The following is a 26,697-nucleotide window of genomic DNA, read 5'->3' as shown; positions in this document are numbered from 1 at the left end:
ATGTTATAATTAAAAATTTAATTTTGAAGTCATTTAAAAATTTACAGCATTTTTTTTTATTTTTCCTGCGAATTTTCCATAAAATTTTTGTTTTAATCAAAATTTCGGTTGGAAATTGTCGAAGTTATGAGCATTTTTGTAAAACACTTAAAAATGTTGCTGAAATACAACAGCTTTAGAGTTCCTTTTCTAGGTGTCGTTGTAAGCATCCAAATCGCATGTAAAGTTTTCATGGGAGATTCTTTTTTCTACATATCAATTTGATTAAGGCATATCAGGATTTAAAACCGAGTTGATACAAAAGAAATTTATTTAGGTTTTATTAAAAATGATTGAGAATCGAATGACTTTGTCTTCGATGTTTTGAACTTGTTTCTCGAATCAAAAACCAACAATAGTCACCCATCATTGCTTCATCCCAAAACCCTTGGTAACGACGTTCCATCATCTTCATTTGTTGGTGAAAACGTTCGCCGTGCTCATCACTCTCGTCTCCAAGATTTTCCGGGGAAAAATCCATGTGAGAACGTAGGAAATGTATCTTCAAAGACATATTCACACCTGTGTTCAGTGAAATAAAAGGATTTGAAATAAATTATATGTAACAAACACAATATTTTTGATTTATACCTATTTTCTCATAATTTTTGAGCAATTCATCGACGGCTTCCTCATAATCTGGGCTTCTGAAATTTCCTAAAAAGGTTGTGACAACACGCTGGAACGATTTCCACGCTTCTTCCTCATCTGGTGTCAAAACTGTATTGAATGCGGAATCATTGAGCAGTTTTTTGATCTGTGGGCCAACAAATACACCTTCCTTTATCTTTGCGTCAGATAAATTTGGAAATACTGATTTCAAGTACTGGAATGCCGGCCCTTCTTTTTGCAACGCTTTGACGAAATTTTTGAATAGCCCAAGTTTTATATGTAGTGGTGGAAGTATTATGCATTCTTTTACCACAAGAGGATCATTTTTAACGTTGTCTTTACTAATTGTGAAATTATCCCGTTTTGGCCAATCTTTTCGGACGTAGTGTTCCTTACGAGCTCGACTGTCCCATTTACACAAAAAACACATATATTTTGTGTATCCCTGTTGCAATCCAGTCAACATGGCAAACAATTAAAGATCGGAACAAATTTTCCAATTGTGTTGATTGTAATTTATCAAATTGAGCAATAGAGCCATTGATTCATACGTTTCCTTCATATTAACGGCATGAGCTAATGAAATAGAAGGTTTCTCATTCCCTTGATGCAGTAAAACGGCTTTCAAGCTCAACTTGCTGCTATCGATGAATAAACGCCATTCAGCTGGATCATATGGCTCACCAAACTCTTCTAACAAGCCGTTTACGTCATGGCAAAAACATGCCTTGTCCTTTGTAGAATAATATTTGTCAAATTTCTTGTGACGATTCCTGTGACAAGAAATTTTGACCTCCTTGCTCAGCATGTTGTGTTCTTTCAAGCGTGATGCCAGCAATTCGGATTTCTCCTTCGATAAGTCGAGATCTCGCACCAAATCATTAAATTCGGATTGTGTAAACAGTTTTGGGTTTCTTTCCAATTCCACCTCGAAGTCTTCCTCGCATTCCTCCTTGAATTCCTCCTCACTTTTTGTAACGGTCGATTCAACAGAGGGCGCTCGTTTCCGCTTTGGATAAACAGGATACGGGACTGAACTTGAATGTGGAACAGGTTTTGTCATAGAAGCCACTTGTGGAAACTCAACTGTTTTGTGACGTCCTTGTTGCTTAACTTTTGTCATTTTTACACTTGAATTCACGTTTTGTCGTATACATCGTTAAGCAATGTTAAAGAAAGAAAGCTGTCAAATTGAGTTGGTTGCGTTAGGTTCTCGCCGAGCGGTCTCACAAACACTAGCGTAAATTATATTGTTGAAAATATCCCATTTAATTTTGCGTGACAGCTGGTAGTGTTAGTGAAATGCACCGTATGCGTACACGTCCGCAGAAAGGCTTACTGGAAGTGGTGCATGAACCTAGGAGCGGGACAACGGCCAATCTTGGAACATTCAATTTCCATGATTTTACAAAAAAAATTCATAACTTCGACAATTTCCAACCGATTTCATCCATTAAAGGCTCATTTTCTCCAGTTTTTAATGGACTTTAAGAATAAATTATGGAATGATTTTTCGAATCTTTTTATCCCATTAAAAATGTTGATAAAAAAAAGATTTTTATGGAAAATTCGCAGGAAAAAAAAATGCTGTAAATTTTTAAATGACTTCAAAATTAAATTTTTAACTAAGACATAATATTCAAGTAAACGATAGCAAATTTATTTAGCTTCACTTTCATAAAAAAAGATTTAAAATTGGTGCACTAGTTCCAAAGATATTGACATTTTAGTAATCGTACTTTTGTCCAAAATTCAAGAAATCAAAATTTTTGTATATCTCAAAAATGGCTCTACATTAATTTTTTCTGACCACGGCATTGAATTCAGCGTAGGATTTTGCATTAGAAACGTTGGTCAACCACTAAAGTTCACACTTTTTATGTTGTTTTGTAAACTAGTGTAATCATTCCTAGAATTCATCTACAATTCTCCTCGAAATTCATTTGGCATTCTCATCATCATTCTTCATTCATTCATCATATAATGCTTCTGAGTGTCAGACTCCTAAAATGTTGTCCAAGTGCAAGAGCCATGTTTTTTTTTTTATCTTTAAAGATTAGATCTTTAAAATACACCACATTTGAAGTGGGAAATCTTGCAAAGATTGACAATCAACAACTTATGAAAAGCGTAAAATTATTGAAAATGTTGTCATGTAATCTTCAAAAAAAATTCTTAGTCCGAGAATTCAAATGTTATTCTGTGGATCTCATTTTTTTTATACAAGGGAAATGGCTCTAATGTTGGCCAATGGATCTAAGATTGGGCCCATCGCTAAAAATCTGTTGTTTTTTAATTTTATCTAGATAAACACGTCATTGGGACGGTACTAATAGATATTTTTGGTCGTTCTTGAAAATTTAGTTGATTGCTGAATTTATGTATGGGCCCAAATTAGGGGCATTTAGGCCGACATGACATCCATTTTCTCTATTTAAAAAATATATGCTCAATCTATCAATGTGCAATTAAAATTAAAACGAATATTAAAGCGTGGTTCATTATACTGATGCAAAATTTGAAATGACTTGGCACAAACCATTTGAAGTTTATATGGGAAATACTATGGAAAAACCATAATTTCGGTTCATATATATCTCAAAATTCACCATTTCACTCTATTTTAGAAAATGATAGCTGAGTTTGTTGAAAATTTTCCCAGCTACAACTTTGTTCAAGACCACTTTTCGATCAAATGTAAGGAACAAAAATTATTAATGATTCAAGTCACTGATGTCTTATGATTATGCTCAATCAGCTGTTCAGCAGGCAACATTGGTGTTTATGGCGCGTAGAATAGAGGACAAAAATCATGGCTACTATGTCACACTGCAGAATACAGTGTTGCCCACAATACAGTTGCTTAATCTTGCCATAAGACTATCAATCTTTTCAACAATTAATAACTATTTAATTTGACGTTTTACTGAAAAAGTTGTAGCTGATAAAAATTCCCATAAGAATAGCAATAGAATTTGTTAACAGTACAATATGTAAAAAGGCTAGAAGATAATGAACAAAACATTTTGTTTTCCCATTGTAATTTCCATATATACTTCAAATGGTTTGAGCCAAGTCAGTTTCTTATCAAATGAGTTTAAACTTTCGGAGGCTAATTAGGACCCGTTTGAACACTGTGGAGCGAAAAAATCCAAATTTTTCATCAGTCTAGTGGTCCATATATAATCCAGTAGAAAGAAATTAGATTCTAATTTTATCTTCCATCTGGTGCAACTTAAAAAAACTACACGAATCGTGAAGAAACTTTCCGCATTGAAAGAGAAACACTTTCAAAACAATTGCTGTTAAAATATTCCAATACTGACCACTAGGGGCGCTGCTATACATTAAATTGTGTTTTTTTATTCTTACTAGTCCACATAGTATTATTAATCATATTGGCCATATCTCAAAAACGGTAAGAAACACTACTCTGAAATGATTTTTCCTGATTTTTCTTGCAATTTTCCTCCATCGTGAAAATTTTCATGAAAATCATTTTTCAGATTATATTTTTTGTGAATTACTGTTATAATTTCCTAAATTTGCCAAAGCACATAATGTCCGGGAAAATTTGTGAGGTTTTAAAATGCGTTTTATTTTTCAGAGTTCAATACATTAATAGGCGTTTCCAGAGTATTGGCCAGATTCATCTCCTTGGGAACCACTGTGACGCCATTTTCGCTGTGTAGCCAATCAGCTTATCATGACAACCAATGCCTACTGTGATTCTATACACTTTCAGTGAAATTTTGGAAAAAAAAAATTACGCAAAAAATGCAGTATTTTAAAATTTAAAAATCAAGGTTACCAGGACGCTGATCACATCCTTTGGTCTTGTGCGGAGTATCGTGGAGTCAGATCACATATTTATTATTCCCTTCGGGCTCGAGGTAGACAACCTAATGTTCCAGTTCGGGATATATTGGCTAGACGCGATCTGGAGTTTATGAAACTCATATATGTTTACTTTAAGAATATTAACCATAAATTGTAAGTTTGATTAACCTTGTGTTTAGTTTGTATTTTGTTCGTGTGGTTTTTTTTTTCAAGGTTTGTTTTCAAGATGAATAGAAAAAATTTCATGTTTAAGGATTAATTCAATATTTGTATCGTAAACCACATTTCAAACCTCCTTCTTCTCTTTTCCCATCCAAAAAATTGAAAATCTCCACTAATCTCGAGACAACTGCGAGTACTCGGTCCAGTTCCTTTAACTTTAAATATAAGACAGTAATAATGTATAACAGAAAGAATAACTCGGCTCTGTAAAGTTTATTCGATTGAGCCTGTACAAATAAAGTAATTATTTAAAAAAATAAAACATAAAAAGAATATATGATGTTTCATCGCATGAACAGACTCTGCAATGTGGTCGTCAGAAGGCTTTTCAAATACATAATAGTTTCCTCCAAAACACTGGGACTAGAAAATAATCTAATTCGCTTGTATGCTACAATCCACTGTATGAACCGCCGTTATATTTCTCGTAACAAACACATGCCAAGGATGAAAGAAATCCATACAGGTTTTCCCCGAAGAACGCGTTACCCAGTGAGTTCTACCCATCGCTTTTGCTCGGTGGGTTTTAAACCAACAACAAAATAATCAAATGCAAAACAGAAAGGTTCAAATTTTCTACGCCTGAAGATCGGATTCTCCTCCCCAGTATTGCACTACCCTCATCCTTTATCAGGGGTGCAAAAATAAATGCTTGCTAGCCTAGAAGAAATGCTGAGAATGATTTTTAATATGAAGAAACTGTTTTCATACAAAATATAAACTCATTTTCTTTCAAATCATCCTAAGAGTATCGAGGCGAAACGCTGATTGATTTTTATCCGTTCGATCATTGTTCATAGCACGCGATGGATTTTGCGTGATTAATTGCGTGTCTCTAGGTTCTAATAAGTTCACAACATAGCGGAAGCATGTTGATTATCCAAGTAATTGCATACTGTTCATCGAGATGATTGATCACCGCTCCTAATCTGTTTAGCAATTAGGCAAGTCAAAATATGCCATTGTTTTCAACCGACACACTTATTCACTTGCTACACTACATTTAAGTTTCCTACCTGTGGCTTCGCGCCTACTGCATATTTGAAAATTTAAGCATCAAACAACGCTTTGCACTGCCAGAGGCTACTGCGATTGCAACTTTGATACATCAAAATCAACTCGCTCAACCGTCACATGCAGGTATTCTTCAGGAAGCTGTACATCCGCGTTATGAGAGTGAAAAAGGGCTTCTTCAACATTGAAATCCATCGCCTGCATACGTTTCATTCACCAACCGCTCGATACATTCGGAGAAAGGTCAACATCCGCCATTCAGAACAAATGAAATATGCAGCATACTGATGATGGAACGTTGCATATTGCCAAAAGGCAAACCGCAGCTTATGTGTAGGTACGGGTTATAACACGATGAGTAAAAAAAACTGCATCACCATCATCAGGATGCAAAACAGTTCACATGATGACGTCCAATATCGGTACTTTTCCATCGCAAGCACTCTCCGGTATTGCCCCCAGCGCATCATTCATGTGCATCGCAGTACACAGCAAAAAAAAACTCCGTGGAAACAGCCTTCTTCTGTCTGCTATCGCTCACCTACATACTACGATCCCACCAGCCATCAGGTGAGCGATGAGCACCAACTGCCTACAATGTTTGCTTAGGTCCAATCGGTTGACTAGTAGGCGCCCATCACTTGTAACACTTGCAAATGCACTTACCATTTGCATCAATTCATTCGAGTTTTAATTTCACTCCATCGAAAAATAAAAACACTTTTGATTTTCTCATGTTACCTAACGCTAACGCTAAAGCTCGCACGCAGACTTCCGTGCTACAACGAAGGTACCTACTGCATCATTACTCGGTGCATCTGATGCTGAATGAACCAATTTAATCAGCCGAAACGACTCGAACGAAGGATTGCAATTCAGCGAATTTCTGCGGTGTTTTTAAGTTAACTACGTCAGACGAGATACAAAAGGTATCAATGACCTGCTGTGTGTGCACAGAACCAATCACAACAACCAGCGAATGCACTGTCAAGCGAGAAAGTAAAAAACAAAATCATCGCATTGATACGGAAAATTAATGTGTGATAATTTTATCGAATTATGAAGTGCATCACGAGTGCCAGAGCCAATAAAAAGAGTGCCACAAATTGGATGATAACGAGGGCGCCGCAACGCGTGGGTCAAAATCCAGTGGAATTACCTAGATGATTGCTGGTGAGTGAGACAATTGGGGAGGATTGTTCAATGAAAGTAGATTGAACAAATTAGATTGGGATTCCGGGGGGCTTGCCAATGAACGATTAATTTTAGCGCTGATTTGCTACTGTTTCCTCGGGTTGCGCAACATATCAAATTTACTGACTGCTTTGGTTTTGCTATTGAAACCATGCGTACCATATAATTCACTAAAAATGTGGTAATAACAGTTCCATGCCAAAGAATTAAAAAAAAACCTTCTTAGATGTGTGTTAAAATGGGTTAAGTTTGATAAATTTACCTAAAAAGTGCTGAAATTTTGCAAAGCTTCCTAAACTTTTTTTTAAATTTCCCAAAACTTCCCGTAACATTTCCAAAGCTCCATTAACTTCCACCAAGTTTCCTTTAATTTTCCAATGTTTCCCGAACCACTCAAAAATACCCTACCCGAAATTGGTTAATTGTTTACAAAACATCTCCATTTCCCAAGCTTATCTTTAGCTAACCTGAACTTATTCTTAGTTTTCTGCAGATCTCCAAAAATGTCTAACCCATTCTTAAGATTTCCTTAAGTTTCTTACATTTTTTTCAACATTCCCTGAACTGATTTTCTTATTCATCTCTGAACTCTTCAACACATCTTCAAACTCCAGAACTTTTCTGAACTTCTCTAAAGGCTCTTGATTGACGCTGAAGCTTTCCAGTTATCTATAAACTTTTCTGAAATTCTCCAAAGCTCCCTGAACTTTTCTAAAATTCCCTATACTTCTAAAAACTGCCCATAAAATGCTCCGAAAAACCCTGAGCTTTTCGAAATATCCCAAATGCCTAATGATCCCGGATAGTTACCCAAACTCTGAAAATTTCCAAAATTTCTTTTCAGTTTCCTGAGTACTTTGAACTTCCGAGAAATTTGGAAAAGAGTGGGTGCTTGTTGAAACACTTGCAGTTATGGAATGATTAAGAAATTCACGAAAGTGATAATTTTATGGCTTAAAAAATAATCAAAGATAGAATTTCACATATCAAGTTGGGTTACCAAAAATAACACTGGATCAGAGATTCTGGGGCCACTCACCAAATGGGAGCAAAGAGTGTGACCAAAAATATATCTTGCATAGCAGCATCTATATATCTATATGACCATTTCCGAACAAGTATTTCTAATGCAGTGGAATTTAATTAATCCCAGTGGCTTCGCATAACCTCACTTTTGACCTGTGCACCAGCTTTCAAAAACAGATTTAATGCCATATTCATACTGGAATCGGTTGAAAAATACATTTAATCTTCTAGTTAACTCGATATCTATCCATTGCAAGCAATATTTTGATAATTGTTTATGTTTTGAGAGTTGGTGCACAGGTCAAAAGTGAGGTTACGCGACGTCACTGATTAATCCCTTACCTTTAATATTGTTTTACTATAATTCTCATCCAATGCTAAATCTTTCTCGTAAGAATTCGCTTGAATGTTTCGTCATAATTCTCTTTCATATTCTCTTGTAATATTCCTTAGAATTCCGCTTCAGAGTAACCATGGAATTCTCCTCAGAGGTACCTTGAAATACTGCTCAGAACTATATTTTAATTCCCGTCAGAATTCTCCTGTAAACGACCATCGTCAGTATTCCTTAAAAATGCTTCCAGAACTCGCGTGGCATTCTCCACAAAATTTTCTTTGAATGCTCTCAGAAGTTCTTTGATACCCTTGGAAGCTTCTTCGTAACATCCATGAAACAATCTTCAGTTGCAACTATCCTCAGAATTTTCTTGGAATGCTGCAGCACTCTCTGACAATTACATTGTCAGACATTGCGATTCTCTTCAACATTCTTCTGGAATTGTTCGCGACCGAACCGTTCGCTCCGGAAAAACTGCCAAATGAAACCAAACGACGCACACGGAGAAAAAATACTACCCAAAATTTGAGTTCTTTTTACTTAATATTGACTTCAGCCTCTCACTTGCACTCGTTATTGTTGTCAAAAAAGGAACGAGAGATTTGACCCAACGATATAGTTCAGCCCAATAAGTTACTTTTAAGTAAATTGCATATTCTCAAATTTACGTGAATTAAACTTAATTTTGGGTAGAACATACTTAATAGTAGGTAATTTTTTTGCTGGTGTTAAATGGAAACTACTATATGCGATTTACTCAAATTTGGGTTATTGGGCTGAACCCCGAAATTGAGGGAAAAGTACTTAATTTTGGGTAGCTTTTCATCTCCGTGCACACCAACAGAAGCAGCGGCAGCAGTAGAAGCGACGCACACCAACAAAGGCAACCTACAACAAGAAAACGTAGAATAGCGCACTACGCTCCTCCCATTGTACGTTGTCGGATCGGTGAATAAGTATAAATAAAGAAGCCCATTCGTGAATGAGCTCAGTTAATTTTTGTATCGCACACGGTTAAATCGGAGAATAAAAGATTAAAAATAAAAACTTGTCCTCCTTTTATTCTGCCGCTTTCTAAACCGCATTCGCTGGACTGGTCGACCAACTGACTCGATTCTGCTTGTTTTCCGCCTTGACGAGGAGAATTCACTGCCTTGGTGCCAAGGAGCGCGCCAACAGGAATGCTCCCAGAAATTTTGCGATACCCTTGCAAGCTTCTTCGTAATTTCCATTAAACTATCCCCAGCCTCAGATTTCAATTGATTTCTTATACGAATTTATTTACAATTCTTGTCATGATGGCTTTCAAGTAAGGTCAGCATTCTGTTAAAGGCCATCCACGTTATATCCAGATCTGACGCATTGTGGCAAAGTGACAGCTAGATCTATTGTCTACCTGTCAACGTCAACGCACCGCAAACGGGTCTAATAAGGATGGCTCTGTTTAATGCTTATTAGATGTTTGTTAAATTATCCACAGAATTATTTTCGAAATTCTTTTAGAATTATCCTCGTAATTTTCTGAAATTCAGTTTAAAATATTTTAAAATTCTGTTGGGTTTCTCTTTACAGAGTCAAATTTACCTTGGAATTCTACTCAAAACTAGTTTTCTTCATCTATCTTCACATTCAGTTTTACTTTAAAATCTTATTCTCTTAGAAATTATGTCTGAATTTCTTTCAAGTTTTTGAGAGTTTATGGAATTATGGTCTGAATCCTTAGAATTGTGGTTTGAATTCTTGTAAGAGTTCCTTTGAAATACTCCTCCAAATTTCCTTTGAAATTCCCCATAAAACTCGGAAATTTTAAAGAGCACGTTCTAGAAATGCTTCTTGACTTCTTTTAAGAATACTCTTAGATTTATTTTTTAAATTGTAAGATCTTCCAGTTCCAAAGGTCTTGCACATTTTGCAAGACCCATATCTTGCATTTCGATTTTAAATATGGGATCATCGAAATTGTTCTCATTTAGCCAATTTTTTTCTATTAGTCTTGAACACATCTATTTCGTTGGGATCTCATTTTTCAAGCTCAATATTTCTAAAATATCTTCCAAGTACAGTTTATCACCTTCCAAACTGTGGCCTAATTACCTAATAAAATCAATAGCGTTCGACCAAGTGGCTTTCGACTAATTTTCATTAAGGCCTGTACTCGAAAAAAATACACCAGACAAAAGTATTCGCCAAAAATTTATTTTAAGACGGATTTTCTTGAAACTTTCAGGGAATGAACTAATACATATGGATTATGTTTCGGCATAATCACTTTATTCAATTTCCTTTCCGTCGCTGAAAGCCCGCACCTTTCCTTTAATACCCCTCATTACATTTTGTGCAATGGTGGAGCCGACCTTTTTGGTCACTTTTATCCATTCTTTCTTCAACTCCAGCTCGTTCTTAAACACCTTGGACGATTTTCGAACTTTGGCCTTCATTATGGCCCAAAATCTTTCCACCGGACGAATCTCTGGTGAATTTGAGGGTTTGGCGGTTTTTGGTACAAAAACAACGTTATTGTCTCTGTACCAATCCAACGTCGATCGCGCGTAATGGCATGATGCCAGGTCCAGCCAAAATAATGTCTCGCCTCCGTGGGACCGCAGGAAGGGCAACAGACGCTTCTGGAGGCACTCGGTGCGGTAAATTTTGCATTTGATGATACCCATTGTGATGTACGGTTTACTAAGTGTACCGCATTGTCATATGGCCTGCCAGAGCAAGTATTTTTTGGCGAATTTGTCCACTTTCATCTTCCTTATGTCTTCCGGAACATCAACCGTGATTTGGCAACGTAGAACTCCAGCCCCGGTATCTGCTTTGCGTCTGCCTTGATGTAGGTTTCGTCATCCATAACCACACACATCGGTTTCGTTAATCACTCTCGATACAGCTTCCTTGCGCGGGATTTGGCCGCCGTGTTTTGTTGATCACGCCGGTTCGGTGCCTTTCGGACCTTGAATACACGAAGCCCAGCTCGTTTCATGGTTGGCTGAACGAACCAGGCGGAACACTTTGCCTTCAGAGCCGCATCGCGAATCGAATGGTTCGGATTACGCTTGAAATAATCCAACACCTTCCGGGCCTTCACAGGGTCAGCTGTCTTCGATTTTCTTCCACTTCTGCCCGTCGCTCGGTCTTCTGGGACTCCTTAAACGATTTTACCACTCGAGACACAGTTGTATGGGTAATTCCCAGTTGTCTTCCGATCCATCTCATGGTTGCAGTCGGATTGTCCATAACGGCGCGCAAAATTCTCCGGCGATTTTCTTCTTGTTTCGATGACATCTCAATAACCACTGAACCGATTGTTATGAAATTTTGCACATGTAAACAATTCACTCCAAACTAGTTATACCCAGATTTTCATAAATTTTTACCCACGGATAACTTAAATGTTTTAAAAGCTTTGAAACTTTATAAAATTTTCGAGAAATCGAACATCTAAATAGTGGATCTCAAAAAATTGTGGCAAGTTTGAAGCAAACATTTTCGCGAAAATCTAGAACTTGCAATAAAAATCATAATTCCAAAAATGTTACTACTGATTAAGGGAGAAATGGAGCATTCAACTTTCATTTCTGATTAGACCCATGTATTAAATTTCCTTGCTTTATAATTTCTATGTCAAAGATATTGATAACTGCTTAGATAATCTATGCACGCTTAGACAGCTTGCAGACGATGCCGTGGTTTCCACGAGAGGTCCACGTGCAGAAATCTTGCAAAGACCATTGCAAAATTCCCTAAATAATCTGTCTCTCTGGGCAAGAAATTTAGGGATCGAGTTTTCACCGCAAAAAACTGAATTGGTAGTGTTTACAAGGAAGCGGTTTCCAGCGTCTAAATCTTTTGGGCAGAGACATTACCCAATCTTTAACCTTCAAATACCTTGGAGTCTGGTTTGACTCAAAATGCACTTGGGGTACCCACATTACGTATTTGAAACAAAAGTGTCAACAAAGGATCAACTTTCTACGATCAATTTCCGGGACATGGTGGGGTGCTCACCCGGAAGACCTCATTAAACTATATAAAACGACTATTCTTTCAGTTCTTGAGTATGGCTCTTTTTGCTTCCTCTCGGCAAGAAAAACCCACCTAATTAAAATGGAACGCATTCAATATCGTTGTTTACGTATTGCCCTTGGCTGTATGCATTCAACACACAATATGAGCCTAGAGGTACTAGCGGGCGTAAAACCCCTGCAGAACCGTTTCTGGGAGCTCTCATTAAGAATATTGATTAAATGTAGTGTCAGTAACAACCTTGTGATTGAAAACTTCGAAGAAATGCTCGAATTGAGCATCCAGTCTAGATTCGTGCGAATCTATCTTAATTATATGTCATCGGATATTAGCCTTCCTTGCTATAACCCCTCTCGTGTATGCTTTACTAACTACAGTTCCCCCATTGGCTATGATCTCTCCATGAAACAGGCTATTCAAGGAGTTCCAGATCAACTTCGACCTATCTCAATTCCCCGCATTTTTGCTGAAAAGTACCAACAAGTCAATTGCAATAGAAGATTTTTCACTGATGGATCACGCATTAATTAATTAATTTAGCTTTATTTAGGAGGCTTTCAGCCTTAGGCTGGTTCGCCTCCGATTGGATCACGCATTGATGGATCCACTGGCTTCGGCGTCTTCAATGAATACTGAACCGCTTTTCGGAAACTTCAGGAACCTTGTTCCATTTATGTTGCTGAGCTAGCAGCAGTCAACTTTGCATTGGGGATGATTTCCGATATGCCCATAGACCATTACTTCATCTTCTCGGATAGTCTCAGTTCGATTGAGGCTATTCGGTCGATGAAACAAGGTAGGCACTCATCTTATTTCCTTTCAAAGGTAAGGGAACAGATGAGTTTGCTGGTCGAAAGATCATATATGATTACCTTTGTATGGGTCCCCTCACATTGCTCAATCCCAGGCAATGAGAAGGCAGACTCTCTCGCAAAGGTGGGCGCACAACAAGGCGAGATTTATGATAGAAGAATTTCACATGATGAATTTTTCCCATTAGTACGTCAGAGTTCTCTTTTAAGTTGGCAAAACGATTGGACAAATAATTCTCTTGGGCGGTGGTTACATTCCATTATTCCAAATGTTTCTTCGAGAGCGTGGTTCAAAGGTCTGGATGTAAGTCGGGGATTCATTCGAGTGATGTCAAGACTTATGTCCAACCACTACTCGCTAGACGCACATCTCTATAGAATAAACCTCGTTGACAGCAATATATGTAGGTGCAGAACCGGTTATGATGACATCGATCACGCAGTTTGGTATTGCCCGGGTAATGACGCCTCCAGAGCACGACTATTGGATACCCTAGTGGCCCGAGGTAGACAACCCTTCCGTGAAGTAAGAGATGTATTGGGAACACGTGATCTTCCCTACATGCAAGCGATCTACGAATTCCTTTGTTTGTCTGATGTTAGAGTTTGATGTGACTATCCCCTCCTTTCCAAACAATTTCCCGCCATTGTGTCCCAGTCTTATTATCCTCCTGTTCCTGTGCTACTTGCCCCTGCCCAGCCAGGATTTGGTCAACCGTCCGAGAGTAGTATCTGAAGGAGGCTTCAGAAACCAGTTTCCTACCTAGATCCTTCCAATTAAAATTGTTACCTATTAACCTCGAGCCCGCCACGAGTAAGTGGTACCCAATACTAACCTAGAAATACTGCTATTTAAAATGTAAATCAAACATTACTGATTTTGGCTCCGCAAAGTGTCACACACGACTGAGCCTAGTAAATAAACGAACTAGTTAAAAAAAATGTATTAAATTTAAATTAAATCAATTTATGGGAAACACTTCCTAAGTAGATACTATTTGAATTCGCCCTTTTGGCTTATCGCCAGGCTTAAACGATCGTTGGTCTGTGATGAAAAGGGCTCGGTGGCATAATTGTGACCATTTTTATTTGCTGAGCAGATGATGGTGAATTTAAATCCCAGGCCCCTTTACATTACTGAGTTCATAGGATTGCATTATTTCCGTATTATCCTGCTTTTCAGGCTTTAAACGATCGCATCATTTTCCAAAATAAATTCAGACCTAATTGGCATCCCCTGAGAATGCACCAGATGTTTAATATTCTGATGTTGGCACCGATATGAAACAAATGTCTTTAGTATGAAAACATTTGAAATGTTGGAAATGTTTTGCGTTTTAAAAGGAATTGTGATTAAATTAAAAGTCAATTTTGATCAGACATGCAAAGATATTTCAAATGTAGACTATCAAGGACTCTACAAACATTAACTGTGGAAAGTCGTTCACAAACGTCGAATTGTTTTCATGTCTACGTCAGTGTTATTCAATACGATCCTGATCAAGCATTTGGCCCCAAAGCCGTATTAAGGAATACAACAATATTTGCGCCCAAACCATCACTTTTAGGTAAGGGAAATGGATCTTATGTTGGCCTATGGATCTAAGATTGGGCCCATCACTAAAAATCTGCTATGTATCAATTTTATCTAGATTAACGCTTAATTGGGACGCGTTAATTGGTCGCTATTAAAAATTTAGTCGATTGCAAATTAGGGGCATTTAGGTTGGCATTACATCCATTTCCCCTATCTTTTTGTGTTAGTGAATTTAGGGTGGTCTATAAAATTGGTGAATTGAAAATACAAACTTTTTTATTATTTGAGATAGACCAATGCAGTGTTCTAAAAGTTGTAGAACAATCAATTTAAAGCAACTTCAGAAAATTTCTATCTCTTATGGTTCATGAGTTATGATTATTTTAAACAAGCAGGTTAGGGTGGCCCCTAGAAAATTGGTTTTCTTAAAATATCTTTTATTACGTTCATTTCTCGTAAAACATTGCTGTTGTTACATTTAGAACTTTTCATGACGCAATTTTTTGCCAAAGCAACCCGATTGCTATCTTTTTTGATTAGAAAGTTAAAGGCGATTTACTTCGATTCGACCCCAAATTACAAAAAAAAATATAACTGTGTATATTTTTCCCACAATTATTTCACTTTTCATAACAAGTTTGTGTCACTTTTCATAACAACTTTTCGGTCAGAAGTGACGTTTTAATGCTACAATTTATTGATTTTACCGTCGCCAGGAAGGAACCTATCGACCCACTCATGGACCGGGGACACAACGACTTTACTTCGGCGTGATCAGATATTTTATGCCTCAGAAAATCCCGACGATGTCGACTGGGATTCAACCCAACCCCTTGGAGTGAGAGGCAATAACACTTACCACTACATCACCAGCGCCGATACAATTTATTGAAAAATGTCAAAGACGTCATTTTGAAAAATAATTCAAGATGGCCGAATTTTTGCAAAAATGTAAATGATTAATCAAAACACATAATTTCATGCAAGTTTCATGAAAATCGGAGAAGGTCGAGTCTTTATTTTTTTATGTTTTTATCCTATTTCATTTAGCATGAAACTGGTCTGGCTTTTTGCAGTTCTGCAGTAGTCGTAGAATATCAAATTTTCTTGTAGTTCTATGCAGTTCTAAGCGTTTAAGAAGATCGAAAAGTTCTTTGATATACCGTTCAAATTTTGCAGAGTTCCAAAATTTAATAATTGCTGAAGCTACAGAAGCTCCTTTTTGAGATTCTTTGGTAAAAATTACTTAAGATTTGAAATATACTGGAAGTTTTGAAAGTTCTAAGACTATCCAAATTTATTTTTCTCATGATTTCTAAGGGTTACTAGAATTCCAGGAGTTCCAATAGTTCTAAGAGTTCTTGATTTGTGGGAAGTCGAGAAGATTTGGAACGCTTTCAAAGTGTTTTAGTGCTCTTTAACTATTTTGTTTCTATTACTTCTGCGTGAAGTTATTCCAGACGAAACTAGAACCGCACTACCGTTCATACTGGCGACAACGCTCTGATGAGACAACGAAACCTTACCCCAAGCTCCTACCCTGATCATATCTTTCGACAATGTACCTCTCTAACCTCGAGTACGCCGCGAGTATTCGACCCAACTCCTACTAGACATAGAATTAAGTGAATTTTGTTACTATTGGCTCCGTAGAGCTAACGCGATTGAGCCTTCCAAATAAACGAACTAGATAAAAAAAAATGATTTACATAGTTGAAGATGCTACGCGTCAAATAACATTTAAGTCTGTTGTCATTTTATACGATAGTATACGATGCTCGCTTTCTTCTCTCTATATACAATTTTCACCCTGCCGTACTTTAACGGAACTATCAACTCTATGCTTTCATCTCCTGATCTATCGTATAAAATGACCATTTAAGGAATTCTAAAGTTGCTTTGGAAGTATTTACTGTTTTCAACGATTACATTACTTTGGGCTTAGAAGAGTTTCTAGAGTTCCATGCTTGTATAGTGGTGTATAGTGGTGCCGGTGGTGTAGTGTCATGGATACAAAAATTAATTAAGTGGAATTAAATGGAAGATAAACCCTTTTGCTGTTTTATTTAGCATTCCGCTAACAACCCAATTTCATTACTTCATTATGATGGCTACCAAGCCTTTGGGGATTTTCCTTATTAGAGATTTGTATAGATTTTTCTCCTTTAGCTTACTTAAATCTTTGGTTTTTATTAGTTAGGTAGGTTCCGATTCAACACATTGTAGTTTCATTTTTATACCTATGATCTTGACTTTTTTACCTAGGGGATGAGTACTTAAGGGGGTTAGATTTTGATAAGTTCTTTAGTGGGAATGACACTGATGAAGACTGCACATTGTAGTCGAAATACGTATCTGTCATGGATACAAAAATTAATTAAATGGAAGATAAACCCTTTTGCTGTTTTATTTGGGAAGTAAGTAATTTCAGAGCTGCTTAAATTCTAGATTAGATTCTGAAAGATTTTAGAATATGAACAGTATTGGGAAACACTGAAGCTTTGAAAAACCTCTCAGTTCCCTCTATCGAGGGTATTGTAACCAACCGCTTGGGGCTTTAACATTTCAAAGATACTAATAACTGCTAGAAATAAGGACTAAAAATATAAAAAATAAGAGGATACGAAGCTCTGTAAAATAAAAATAAAAAAACTTCGAAAATATGTAATTCATGAATGCTTAAAACTTCAGTTTCACAGTTATTTTAGTAAACTTTTTTCGAAAATCCGGAAGCTTCATCAGCTCTATTAGATCTTGAAATAGTAAGGCACTGTCATTCCTGTACAAAGAGTGTAATTTCCGAATCGAGAGTGATGAGTGAAGTAAACTCAATAATTTGAACAACCCTATTACCCATATTCACCTACACAAACACGTGCAACTCTTATCTAGATTCTATTCCAATTTTGCAGCGAAAACTTTCCTCCATTTCGATACAAACCGCTTCCGCATTAGCGCAGCATTGAAGTTATGAATGTTCAGCTTCCCGATATGCATATATGTACACGAGCATCAGCACTCATTCGTAAACGCGCTCCAGATAGCCATGAATAGAAAGGAAGCGCCCAATAAAAAAAAAACTCAAAAACTCCTAGCAGTAGCAATTCGATTAATACATATTTCCACCAGGATAAGCATCTCTTTCTCAGCAAGCCATGGATGCGCTTGGTAATAGGTACGTGCTAAGCATAACCACTCGCGTTTTTTACATCGTTATCAACCAACCGTATTCGTTCTGATTCTTCCGATTCATCCGTTGGTTCTTGATCTGCCGCACCGTTTTAACACGCATACTGGTGCTGCTGCTGCTGCTGCCGTTTTTTCTCCACCGATCCTCGTCGTCGTTATTCCTAGCCGATTCCGCCAACTCGATTGCGTTCTTCTTCACAATTATATATTAGTTCATTTTCCAGCCTTTCCACTGCACTGAATATACCTCCGCACACTAGCTATGTATGTATCCCGCTAAAGAAAAAAAAAAACACTGGAAGAAAAACACGACGCGACCGACCGCAAATTAGTTCGTTTCGTTTATGATTTCATTTTTTCGCCTACTCGTTTGAAAGCAAGTGTTTCTGTTCTCAAAGCTATGGTATCAAGGAAAATAACTCCGAGGTAGAGAACGCTCGGTTCGAAATAAGCAGGCCGTTTTTGAAATTGCAAAAGTTACACAAATGTGGCCACTTGGATAAAATAGTGATTAAGTTAATTTATGAGCCAAAGATGAGATTTTCTCCCTCCACTGCCGTCGTTGTCCGGGTTACCGGGTGGGATAATTTCGCAGCCTTCTCCGGCAGACCCAACAGTGCGAACAGTAGCTCAGGTTTGTTGTTATTTTGTTGCATTAAAGTTCCCTAGAAGCACAGACAATGGCTACGGCAGTGTGTGGCTGGGAAACTGTACTCCAATTTGAGGTGGAAAATCCAGCAAAAAACAGATCACTTTTGTTCGAATCACCAGTCGTCAGTGGTGTTCACTTTTGCGCCCCCGGAGTGCTTTGATTTTTTTTTCACTTCTATTCACTCACTTCACAACCGCGAAAAAAATATACGAGAAAGTTATCACAATCGTAATTCGAGTTAGCTCAGAGTCGGATACGCGTTTTTCTCGTAAATTACATTCAACCGCACAAACGGTCGGTTCAGGTGATTGGTGTGAGAAAATGTGATTCGGAAGGGCTCGTCGGTCGAAACGCGTGGTGGTGTGCCGATTTTGAATCGCTACTTCTCTGTGATTAGGATTTAATTCGTTTTCGAAAATTTAATTCGATTTTCCTCTTTGTGATTTTGGAACGCGACAAAGCATTGGTCCTGCTGCTAGTGACGAGCTAAAACAACAACGCTGACGACGACGGCGCAAGTTAAGGTACGCGTGGTGTTACTTCACTGGTTTCTCAAACTACAATACCATAACTACGACCGCTTTTTCGTTCGTCTGGCTGCCCCCGGTCTTTTTTTTGCTGCTTCTGGCTTGCTTCGATGGTTTGCTTTCATCCAACTCTGGGGGTAAAGTTGGGCTTATGTTAAACAATTGATTTAAATTTCACATTCCAGTGATTTTGATGTGGAAAAAGTTATTAACAGTAGAGTGGAAGAAGGCGGTTTACACATACTGTCAAACACCGGAGCTGCCGGAGCGCGGAGCAGCCAGGGAAAACATTGAAGGTGGTTTGCGGATGTGAATTTGTGGACGAACGACGACGAGAACTACTAATGGCAAAGCAGAGACCGAAAGAAGTTAGAAAAAGATGTGCCATAAAGTCAGGTGCTTCCGCTTCGAAAGCATTCTGTGGTCACAGAGCGGCAAGGGTGCTAATCCGTAGTGTTTCTTTTATTAGTGTATGCCTATCGGATTTCAATCAGCGCCTCTATTGAAGACACATGTGTGACTTCGGTCGGTGGAGACACGTGAGTGAGCCCATATGAATAGAAACTGTGAAGTTCAGCTGCGATGATGATAGAAGTCATTTATCCCTTTTACAAAACAATCTGGAATATATATCGAACGAGCATTATTTTAAAATTTATTGATTATTGTGTAAAGCGTTTTCTAAAAAAAAAACACATGTTTGCCTTTCTTGTCTTTCGAGGTAAGGTAGGGTCAAATATCAATCGACTCAACTCGACGAGATCGGAAAATGTCTCTGTGTGTTTTTGTGTGTGTTATACCATTGTGTTTATTTGGATGCAAACTCATACTGCACTGGCCATTTGAAGTTTATATGGGAAGTACTATCGTAAAAGTGAACTTTATGTCTTAACGTCCTAGCACTTCGTTATAATTTACGGAAAAGCTTGCTACCTACTCATATGTGAAATTATATCAACTAAAACGTTCCTGAAGCCTCCTTTTTGATTAGACTTCAAGGTAATTAGTTATTGATTGATTTCGCAGCCGGTAACTTTCTGATATGATTAATCGACTACTTTCAAGGCAACACTGCATCTTGCACTTTTGACATAGTAGTAGGGCAAACACTATTCTTCGCACCAAGCACACCAATGTTGCCTGCTGAGCAGTTTATGGAGCATGTCAGAAGAATATTATCTTCCTAATTAATTAATAACTAACTATCCTGACGTTCAATCCAAATGCGGTCTTGAGCAAAGTTGCAGGTGAAAATTTTTCACATTAGTACAGATAGCAAACTTTTCCGCAGATCTTTACAGCGAAGGGCTAGAACAATGAGAACAAAAAGTTCAATTTTGCCATAGTAAATCCCATATAAACTTCAAAAAGCCAGTGCAGTTTGAGTTCGCATTCAAATGAGCTCAAATGTTGAGTGAATTACCAGGACCTGATTTGAAATCAATTAAACTTGGTGTAGCAAAATCGATATTTTGAACCACTCTAATATGCATGTATGTATATTAGACTGATGCAAAATTTGAAGTTTTCACTCCATAGTGCTCAAACGGTTCCAAATTGGGCCCTGATTAGCCTCCCGAAATTTGAACTCATTTAGTAAGAAACTGACTTGGCACAAACCAATTGTTGTTTATATGGGAATTACTATGGAGAAACCATAATTTCGGTTCATATCTATCTCAAAATTCACCAGTTCACTCTACTTTAGAAAAAGATAGCTGGACTTGTTGAAAGCTACAACTATGTTAAAGACCACTTTTCGATCAAATGTAAGGAACAAAAGATATTAATGATTCAAGTCACTGATGTCTTATGATTATGCTCAATCAACTGTTCAGCAGGCAACATTGGTGTTTATGGCGCGTAGAATAGAGGACCCACAATACAGTTGCTTAATCTTGTCATAAGATTATCAATCTCTTAAACAATTAATAACTATTTAATTTGACGTTTGGCTGAAAAACGAAACAAAGTTGTAGCTGATAAAAATTCCCATAAGAATAGCAATAGAATTTGTTAAAAGTATAATATGTAAAAAGGCTAGAACACAATGAACAAAAAGTTTTGTTTTCCCATAGTAATTACCATATAAACTTCAAATGGTTAGTGCCAAGTCAGTTTCTCACTAAATGAGTTCAAGTTTTGGGAGGCTAATCGGGGCCCAATTTGAAACTTATTGAGCACTGTTGAGCGAAAATTTAAAATTTTGCATCAGTCTAATGTATATGCGTAATTTACTCACTTTTTTTTTCGGAGATGGCAGGATGGCTTCAAATATAATCGCTACCTTATTGAAGTGAACCTTTTTTTGAACAACAAAGTAAGATTTAGGTAGAAAACTATGTTATTATCCCACTTTTCTCGGGTATGGATGGACGGATCCGAATGTAACCAGTTGCATTTTGTATCGCTGTATCTGACTCCTATAAAAACTTATTGCATTTTATCCCGATTGGACGTTTGGTTGTGGAGATATGACCAAAGAAGTTAAATTTCGCTATAAAACTATATTTATTATCCCAGATGGCAAGGCGGATTTAAGTCGATTTCAGGACCAGATGCATTAATGTTATCGTAGGAGGACTTTTCAAATGATCTTACCTAACATTAATATTAGCTTCTATTTTTTAAAGAAAATATATTATCACGAATACATAAAATCTCATCAAACCAATTAAATAATCTAACAAAGGTTTTGTTCGAAAAACTTGACCCTGGTAAAAGCTGCTTGTTCACTACCCCGAGCAGGAGAAAATAACTAATGAATACCTAATTCTGATCTGATACCAAAATTTGGTGTTGATCAGCATTATATAATAGGTAAAATACCAAAGAATAATACCAAAAAATTGCATGCAAAATTCTTTGTAAATAACAAAAATTAATATTTGGATACCAAAATAATACCTGTGTGGTATTTTTGTGGTATTACAATTGTATAATTTGGTATTGGAATGGTATTGTGGGAACACTTTTTTTTTTGTATTTTACTTCTTATTATTTAGTTTTATTTAGGAGGCTTTCAGCCTTAGGCTGGTTCGCCTCCGACACTATTTTACTTCTTATGTCATGCTGATTCATACCAATTTAAGGTATCGAGATATTTGTTCCTGCTCGGGAGGCTGTGTTAATAATAATATCTCAAAAAATGTCTACGAATAACGAACAAAAAAATAACTGACAAATACAAAACGCTTTTTCGATGACAGAATACCATAATTTGTTGTATAAAATGACTTCTAATATCAATCCAACAGCTCTTTGAGATGTTATTGTGTTAAAACTGCTATTTTGGTATTTATTTGATATCAATAATGAATAATATTAAAACAAGCTCACCAAAGTAAGATATCATACCACATTAAGATATTCATATGTTATCGGTTCCTGCTTCGGGATAGCTCTCTTAAGAAATGTCTATAGAGGACTTTACCTAGACAATTAGAAGTCGTGTAACAATGTAAAGATAAAATCGTAAAATACTACGAATTTAATCCAAATCGCATATAAGAATGATTTTCATCGTAAGTTTCATCGTATATAATGCAAACTGTTGGCCTTTATACGATATATCAATCATTATTATCAATAGAATTAGGGATCAACAACAACCTTAAAGATTATGGGATTACAGACAATTATTTGGAAATCAAGAATCTTAGACAAAGGGTCTCCAGATGTTGGTTTTTATCAGACCTGTGTAGTCGGAATCGATAAAATCTTTGAGCATAAGGAGTCGGAGTCAAAGAAATAGTACAGACTTCGACTGCGACTGCTATGAAAAATAATTTGAAACTAGAACCTAATTTCGTCTACGTGCATTTTTTTGGATCATGATCGATTCGATTGAAATTGAAGGACTATCGCGGAATTAGCATGAACCGTCTATGCAATACTGATGGTCGTGCTCTAATCAATCTTCTCATACTACAGTTCAACAGTTGAACTTTCAACGTTTTTTTTTTCAACCTTCACATTGGCATGATGTAAAATAATAACTATTTTAAAATAAATACGATGTATTAGGTAGGGGAAAAGTTGGCTTCAGCAATACCTTAACCTATTATCGTCAGGGGGTAAACAACGTCCTTGAAAGCTCAATTTTGGCATGTGGATACATTGTGTTTCAGAACAACTATTGGTCAAATTTGAGTGCTCTAGGACTTTATTTACCCCCCTGACGATAATAGGTTAAGGTATTGCCGAAGCCAACTTTTCCCCTACATAACGATATTAATCTATTTATTTTTGGAGCAACTAGTAGGTGAGACGAAAATATAGAATATTAAATAAATGAATTTAAATTATTCATATTTGAAATTTATAAAACTTTTGATCGCTGCATTATTGCAAGCGTAGGAGGGCTCTGCTTTCGCTGATGATATCAATATTTTTGTACTTAATGCTAGAGAATTTGACACGATTCTCGTTCTCATAAACTATTTCAGTATTTACTCGAAAGTGAAACTGAATATGCAAAAATCCCAGTTTTTAAGATTTAACAACTGTGTATCAGGCCAGTTAAAAGAAGTAGACGAAATGTAAATTCTAGGTGTACTCTTCACCAGTGTTGTGAAAATATCAAAAGATCTAATCTCACCAATGTGCATAATCTCATTTGAGTATCGTAGACCAAAAACTCAACACGCAAACAACAGCAGATGATATTACAAGCTGTGATACGGTTGCTATGATATCATGCTAACAAAACTCCCCGGCTACAATTCTCACCAAACTGTGTTGAGTTTGAGCTTCAAGATTTTTGCTGTACATCCGAACACGAAACGAAACTTCCATCACTGCTGGCAACAGTAACTTCGTGTCTGCCATCGTAGAAAGCGTAAAGAAAGATAGCAAACTATGCTTTCTCTTTCTAAGAAAACGATGTGCAAAGGAATCATTTTTGTGGTAAGTCGACTCGTGGCTGCAATTTTACATGTTCTGAATAGTCTCGCAATATCAAAGGAGCTTGTAAAAACAATATCATGCTTGATATTTTATTCCAATATCATGCGTGATATTGGGAGCCCTTGAGAGGGAAACAAAATCATTTGAGTGAAGATTATGCCATCACTGCTCTTCACTATAGTCTTCAAAAAACAGAATAAGAGAAAATTACGATGACATTATCAATAAGTTGGAATATGCTGTCAAAATGCATTCTAAAAGTAATTTAAACTTGTTTCAAAAATCCAACATTCTCAATTGCTATGTATTGTCGAAAATTTGGTATATCGCTCATTTTTTTTTTGGCAGCGAATAAACAAATTGCGCAAATCCGAAGAATTTACCAACAGTTTATTTTCAACTCCTTCATTTTCAAAACTCAAACTATGTTTATAAAAAAAATATAGTCTTCATACAAGGTGATCAACCAATTGCTGAATTCATGATGGAACGAAATCTAGCAAATTACTAACCCGGAACACTAGTGAATGGATTAAATTGGCAGAGGAAAAACAGGCAATATCTAAGATCAAACACATACATTCTGATTTATAAAAGCTTGATAACCTGAGCTTAATATTATTCCTAGGATATAATTAGAATTACTAAATCTTCAATCGAAAATTGAAGGCCAAATCTTCAAGGGGAATGCAAGGCATCCAAAGAAATTTGGAACTGAGTGTCGTCAACAATTAATAAGAATTTGAAGATAATCGTTTTGGACCCAGAAGAACTAATTGTTACACAAATAAATCTAGATAGAGCTGGAATTAGGGCGTAACAGCTTTTGTAAACAATGACTTCTATCGATGATTACTAGGAATTCAATACACGTCTACTTTACTCATTGAAAATTTAATAAATTATTAAACATTATTCAAAAGCACTTTTGATATCCTTGAAATATACTGCATAAATGTTGTTGTTCTTGATAACAGGTGGGCTACTTTCATTAAAAGTTCGGTTTGTTTTGCAAAAAATATAAAATATATAAATATATAAATATAAGCAATGGTCAAAAGTTGTGAAAATTTCCTTTGAACTTACGCAAGATTTCTGTTCAAGTGTGTTGGAAGTTGTGATTAATTTTGATATCAATAAACATTGTGATTAATATCATTCAAAGTTACGGCCAATTTCAATTATGTATTAAAGTTTGGCATTCCAATGCAGGCTATGAGAAATTTTAATATTCTTTTGATCAATCTCATAAACAGTTTTGGTAGTTTTTTTGTTTTGTAAAAAGACATGATCAATTTATTTGAAAATAATGATCATTCAAAGTTGCTAGTTTTCTTTTCTTGATGCGGTCAATTTCTTTTTTAAATAATGAACATTTCCGATGACCGATGTCACTATAAGTTGTGATAAATTCCAATACAAATGTTATCAAGTTGATATGATAGTCTGCCTTTTTTAAGCTACAGTTGTTTTTACTCGAGACTTTGGCGAATTTCAAATAAAATAGTGTTCATTTTCTTTGCAAAAGCTTGTAACCGATTTTGTTAGAAGTGACGACAAATTTGGTTAGAGATTGAAATCAGTTTACTTCAAAGTTAATCAACATCGTTTGAGTTCTGTTGAGTTTTACTTAAAATTAAAACTTGTGGTTTTTATCATTCGAAAAATAGTTCTATTTCGTTAAAAGTTGCTATGAGTTATGTCGGTTTAAAGGCGTAGAATTTTTTAAAGATGTAATTCAATTTGATACGTTTTCTATAAACTCAAACTCAGTTTTTTTTAAAATGGCATGTAGATTAATATGACGACTGATTTCTGCACTATCATAGAATCGGAAAAAGAAACTGGTTTAAAAAAATTGGAAAACGCACAAAGTAAATTGCACAAATTAGCATAAATCTCGCGTCACTTTTCAATAGGTCCTAACTAACAAATGTAAACAAATCGAACTAAGCGATACAAACTATTGCTCTTGTATCATTGTATGTGATACAAAAACACCTATCTAAATTTACTTTCATCTATTTAAGATAATCATTGGTCAAATATTGTCCAATGTACAGTTTGAAATGATGGGTGCATGATTGTTACATTCGGACTAACTAACATGATTGGTGCCAAGGGGTAGGTCACTCCGCACACCAATTTTGGGTCATCTTTTTTGTCGGTCATAGAGCAAGCTGCGATTGTTTATAAAATACCCATTCTGGCAACCCGGTATTTCTGATACCTTGAATGTTTTGGTTTGAAATCGCAAGGATAAATCGGATTGAGGACGACGCGGGAAGTGGCGGGTGTGCGAAATTTCGGTGTTTTGCGATCCATAGGGTAATAAAAGTCGGGCCTTATTACGGGTGTCACTACACGGTGATAAGGAAGTGAAACTCATAATAAGAACCGTGATTGCCGTACAAATCAAATGGGAATCACTTCACCGTGACGACAAGTGACAATTTGTCACCGTGAAATGACATCCGTAATAGGCCCCGTCCTGTGTTTTAGTGTTTTATAATGCCCTCAAAGGCAGACCAGAAACCTAGCCTTTCGGCCGGAAAGAGTTGGAACCGGTGGGGAGTATTGGTGGAGACCGACTATAGAGGGTAATAGACTTCTTTAGTTTGTTTTGTGAGAGTTGCAGCATTATTTGAATTAAGGGTACTAATGAGGTCTGATTAGCTGCCTCTTCCTCTTGAGTCCACTCTAGAACCTACATTTCGTATTTCGATAAGTGAACTGTTGGTCTGAGTTTCTCTGGTGTA

General features: G+C 36.6%; 2 protein-coding genes across 9 annotated transcripts in view; one reads left to right on the top strand and one right to left on the bottom strand.

Moving 5' to 3' along the window:
• LOC135708744 (putative uncharacterized protein DDB_G0286901) overlaps positions 1 to 26,697 on the bottom strand; it is a 197,130-nt gene that overhangs the window by 25,923 nt on the left and 144,510 nt on the right. Inside the window, exon 1 of one of the 2 annotated variants that reach the window (XM_065230872.1) lies at positions 17,888 to 18,035. The exons of the other annotated variant lie outside the window; for it this stretch is intronic. Within the exon in view, the coding sequence (XP_065086944.1) occupies positions 17,888 to 17,954 (67 nt within the window). The 5' untranslated portion in view covers positions 17,955 to 18,035. Of the gene's footprint in view, positions 1 to 17,887; positions 18,036 to 26,697 lie in introns of those variants that run through there. 2 annotated transcript variants of the gene reach the window in all.
• The window catches only part of LOC135708757 (neuroglobin-like), a 193,795-nt gene that overhangs the window by 39,958 nt on the left and 127,140 nt on the right, over positions 1 to 26,697 (top strand). Inside the window, exon 1 of one of the 7 annotated variants that reach the window (XM_065230896.1) lies at positions 18,136 to 19,027. The exons of the other annotated variants lie outside the window; for them this stretch is intronic. The gene's annotated coding sequence lies outside the window, so the exon portion shown is untranslated. Of the gene's footprint in view, positions 1 to 18,135; positions 19,028 to 26,697 lie in introns of those variants that run through there. 7 annotated transcript variants of the gene reach the window in all.

Source organism: Ochlerotatus camptorhynchus, unplaced genomic scaffold (genome assembly GCF_037179485.1).
Source record: "Ochlerotatus camptorhynchus isolate MF236.1 unplaced genomic scaffold, CSIRO-AGI_Acam_v1.1 ptg000334l, whole genome shotgun sequence".
Lineage (NCBI taxonomy): Eukaryota > Metazoa > Arthropoda > Insecta > Diptera > Culicidae > Ochlerotatus > Ochlerotatus camptorhynchus.
This window is presented reverse-complemented; position numbering and strand designations above follow the sequence as displayed.